The sequence below is a fragment of the Corvus brachyrhynchos genome, unplaced genomic scaffold (genome assembly GCF_000691975.1).
Source record: "Corvus brachyrhynchos isolate BGI_N302 unplaced genomic scaffold, ASM69197v1 scaffold933, whole genome shotgun sequence".
Lineage (NCBI taxonomy): Eukaryota > Metazoa > Chordata > Aves > Passeriformes > Corvidae > Corvus > Corvus brachyrhynchos.
In genome coordinates, this window is record NW_008237401.1 from 133,971 (window position 1) to 138,049 (window position 4,079).

Genomic DNA, 4,079 nt, shown 5'->3' on the forward strand with positions numbered 1-4,079 from the left:
CAAGAGTCTCGTAGGACAGGGATAGCCCAGGACAGGAGTAGCCCAGGACAGGGGTAGCACAGGACAGGAGTGTCCTAGGACAGGGGGAGGACAGGCATAGCCCAGGACAGGAGTGTCCTAGTACAGGGATGGCCCAGGACAGGGATGGCCCAGGACAGAGATGGCCCAGGACAAGAGTGTCCTAGGACAGGGATAGCCCAGGACAGGGATAGCCCAGGACAAGAGTGTCCTAGTACAGGGATGGCCCAGGACAGGCGTGTCCCAGGTTTCTGGGCTCCCCTTGCAGTGAATGCACACCTGGGCCCCCCTTGCTGTGAGGAGGAGGATGATGGGGACCCGTCCCCCCCAGGACCTTTGATGCCCAGTGAGGACGTTTAAGGTCCCTTCCAATGCACCCCCAGCCCCCGTTCCCAGGACACTCACTCTGGACCTGGATCACGGCTTCCAGGGAGCGCACGGCGTTGGCGTTGGGCTTCTGCCTCATGCTCTCCTCCGGGAGCGGCTCCGGCTGTGGGGGACAGGGGGGTCACGGGGGGCTGTGCCCGGGCTGCGGCGGTGGGACCGGGTCAGTGCCAGTCCAGCCCCGGCTCTCACCTCGTGGCCCAGCAGGGCGGACACGCAGGCCGCGGACGCATCACAAATGGCCGTGAGGTCGTGGCCCCCCTCCAGCGCCAGCACCACGGCCCCCCCCGCCAGGCTCATCAGCTGCTTGGGCATGTAGCCAAAACCTGCGGGACAACCCCAGCAACGTCCCCTCCCCCTGCCCAAATCCAGCCCCCAAAATCTCCTGTGGTTCCCCCTGGAGTGGCCACCCCCGAGGGTCGTCCCCAACGGGGGACATCCCGCCCCGAGCCACCTCCTTACACTTGGCAGAGACTTTGTAGCCACCCAAGGGGGGCGGGTGGCCCTCGGCCGCGTCGAACCCGGCCGACACCAGCACCACGTCGGGGCAGAACTCGTGGGCGATCGGCATCACCACGGTCCTGAGGGGGAAAAGGGGGATAAGGAGTGGGGTCAGCCCCACCTGGAGCACGGGACACGGGCAGGGGGGATGTGGGGACAATACCTGAAGGCAGCCAGGTACTCGGGGTCCCCCATGGGGGGGTCGAGCCCTCCAGCCCAGGCCACGTTGACATTGAAGCCCTCGCCGGGGCCAGCGCCCACCTGTGAGGGAGCAAGGACAGGGGTGAGGCCGGGATGTGTCCGCAGGGATGGAGGGAAGGGCCTGGCTCTGGCATTGCCAGGCCTGGGGGAGGCAGCTGGGGGTCCCAGCCCCTGTCCCGTGCCACGGGAAGCAGGCTGGGGGTCCTGGCCCCCTGCCCAGTGCCCAGCAATGCCAGAACCAGTGGAATTTCCCTGCCATTTCCATCAGTCTCCATCCCTGTGCTGGGATCCGCAGCCGGAGCCGGGTGGCCCAGGCAGGGTGAGGGATGAGAAGCGAGCCCCCAGCGCACTGCCCCTGCTCAGCCCCCCGTGTCCTGCTGTCCCCTTGGTCCCCAGAGCCCCCTCTCACCTCATCGGCGGCTCCGCTGCCCGGGAAGAAATTCCCGTCGTCGTGGCGGTGCAGGGAGATGTAGAGAACCTCGGGGTCCCTGTAGAAAATCTGCTGGGTCCCGTTGCCGTGGTGGACGTCCTGCAGGGAGGGGGTTGGGACAGGATTTTGGCAGCTGCAGGGTGGCCCCAGAGCCTCACGTGGCCAAAACCAGGCGGGTCTGGGTCTCCCAGCCCAGGATCTGCTCCTGCTCCCCCAGCCCCACAACGCCGGGGGGCTCCAGCCACGTTCCCACAAGGAGCAGGAGCAGGCACGGCTCCTGGGGATGTCCTGGGGAGGGCAGGGATGTGCTGGGGACAGGACTCACCCAGTCCACGATGAGGATCTTGCTGAGTTTCCCCTTCTGCTGCAGCTGCCTGGCAGCGATGGCCACCGAGTTGAAGAAGCAGAATCCCCTGGGAAGAGGGGTGGGAGTCACCTCCGGGGCCCTTCCCCAGCCCCCTTCCCTTCCCCCGGGGCCTGGGCAGGGATGGCTCCCGGGGGGGGTTTTTTGGGGGCTGGTTTTGAGCCAAGGAGCTGCTTTTGGGGCTGCCCAGGTGCCTCGGGGAGGGGCCTTACATGGCCGTGGAAGGATCGGCGTGGTGTCCGGGCGGCCGCACCACGGCGAAGCCGTTCTGGGGACAGAGCAAATGTCAGGGGTCAGAGCTGCCACCGCCAGGGTCACATACGCACCGCATCCCCAGCGGCACGCAGCCCTGGGACCCCCCCAAACCACCACCTACCTTCAGCTCCCTGGTGGCCACCTTGAAGGCCAGCTCGGTGACACTGCCAGCGGCCCAGCGGGCAGCGTTGGACGAGTGCAGCTCGTTCCAGATGGTGTCACTGTCCACCTGGAAGGGGGGACACTGCTCAGCTGGGGCCACAGCACCAGGGGACATCTCAGTCGCAGCCTCACCCGTCAGGGGTTGGTGTCCTGTGCCATTGGGTGCCACTGGGCCACCCCACATCCTCCTCCTGCCACAGCCCCAGCCCAGCCCCCTCCTTTACCTTCTTTATCTTATTTTAGTGTTTAACCAAACATCTTGGTTTGATCAGCACCACGTCAGAGCCGGAAAACTCAAAGTCTCTTCTGATCGGGGCCATGTGTGAGCTCCCCGTGCCCAGAGGGGGCAGCTCCAGCCCCGGGAACGGGCGGGGGCAGAGCAGGGAAGGGGAGGCAGAGCAGGGAAAGCAGAGCTGGTGCCCAGCACGGGGGGCAAGGAGAGGAGCAGAACCAGAAGAGGCAGCAGGAAGGCACCGAGGGAGCCCCTTCCTGAAAGAGAGAGAGAGAGAGAGGACAGGGACAGGGAGAGGAAGAGAGGAGAAAGCAGTGAATGCAGAGAAACCAGGAGGGAAAGCCGGGAATGGAGAGGCCTCGGAAGCGCTGGGGAGAAGGGACGAGCTCCTGTCCCCATGTCACCGCTGCCCTCCCTCAGTGGGGACCCCCGTCCTGCCAGCCCCTCCTGATGCCCTGGGAACGGCTCAGGGAGCTCTGGATCAAGGATCCCCTTCCAGAGTGGGATGCTCAGACCTTCCAAGGACCGAGAGCAGCTCTGATCCAACACCTCCATCAACCCCCCCACCTGGGCAGCCTGGAGGCTTCAGGAGCTGCTCTGAGACCCCCGGTGGGGCCAAAAAGGAACAGCCCTGCCCCAAAACCCAGAGCAGGGATGGAGCCCTGACCCCCACCCCTCCCAAAACCCGGGGCAGGGATGGAGCACTCACCCCCTCCCCTCCGCAGGGCAGCATCACGAATGTCCTCTGGGACAAGATCCCTGCGGAGAGAGGGGACAGTGGGGACCTCAGGGCTGGGAAAATGGGGCTGGGGATGCCAGGCTGGGCCCAGGCTCCAGGGGAGCTGCTGGGAGCCGTTCCCAGGGCTGGGGGTGAGCAGGGCCGGGGGATGGCGGGATGGGGACCCACCTGCCAGCTTCCCGTTGTCCAGTTTGAGGCGGTTGAGGGGGTTGGTGCCGTAGAGGAGCACGTGGCGCTCGCTGTGGACGCACTGCAGCTCCTCCAGGGTGGCTTTGCGGCCCCGCAGGCACTGTGGGACACGGCTGTGACCGGGGGGGACACGCAGGGGCTTCCCCCCGGTGTGTGCCAGCCCCCGGGGGCGAGGGTGGCCCGTCCTGCTGTCCCCGTGCAGCCGCAGCTCGTGTGGAGGGCAGCTGCAAAGGGTCAGGACCCCTCGGATTGGAAGTTGAGCACCCCCAAATTATGGTCAGGGACCAGGAAGGAGCTGCCAGCACCCCCTCCCCGCAGCCAGCCAGCCCAGCCGGACCAGGGCAGGGTTTTACCAGACTGGAACTGGCACTGAGCTGGCAAAAGGCCCTGGTTTGGGGGGATCAGCCTCTCCCTGCGCCCAGCTTCCAGCAGGGCCGGCACTGCTGCCGTCCCAGGTGGAGATGGTGAGACCAGGACGCTCCAACCAGGCACGGGAATCACCAAGGAAATGGTGAAAAACGGGGAGAGGAGAGGTGGGGGCAGCAGGGATGGGGTGGGATCGGGAGCGATGAGGGGTGGGGTCGGGAGGGATGAGGGATGGGGT

The 4,079-nt window shown here is 66.2% G+C and overlaps 1 protein-coding gene across 1 annotated transcript in view; it reads right to left on the minus strand.

The window, feature by feature from the left end:
* The window catches only part of HDAC7 (histone deacetylase 7), a 32,632-nt gene that overhangs the window by 2,034 nt on the left and 26,519 nt on the right, over window positions 1-4,079 (minus strand). The window contains exons 11-20 of the mRNA XM_017730737.1: window positions 3,455-3,614; window positions 3,257-3,306; window positions 2,275-2,382; window positions 2,111-2,166; window positions 1,860-1,947; window positions 1,514-1,633; window positions 1,067-1,164; window positions 865-983; window positions 595-728; window positions 424-508 (exon numbers count right to left, since the gene is read on the minus strand). Coding sequence (XP_017586226.1) covers window positions 424-508; window positions 595-728; window positions 865-983; window positions 1,067-1,164; window positions 1,514-1,633; window positions 1,860-1,947; window positions 2,111-2,166; window positions 2,275-2,382; window positions 3,257-3,306; window positions 3,455-3,614 — 1,018 coding nt within the window. The remainder of the gene's footprint in view (window positions 1-423; window positions 509-594; window positions 729-864; window positions 984-1,066; window positions 1,165-1,513; window positions 1,634-1,859; window positions 1,948-2,110; window positions 2,167-2,274; window positions 2,383-3,256; window positions 3,307-3,454; window positions 3,615-4,079) is intronic.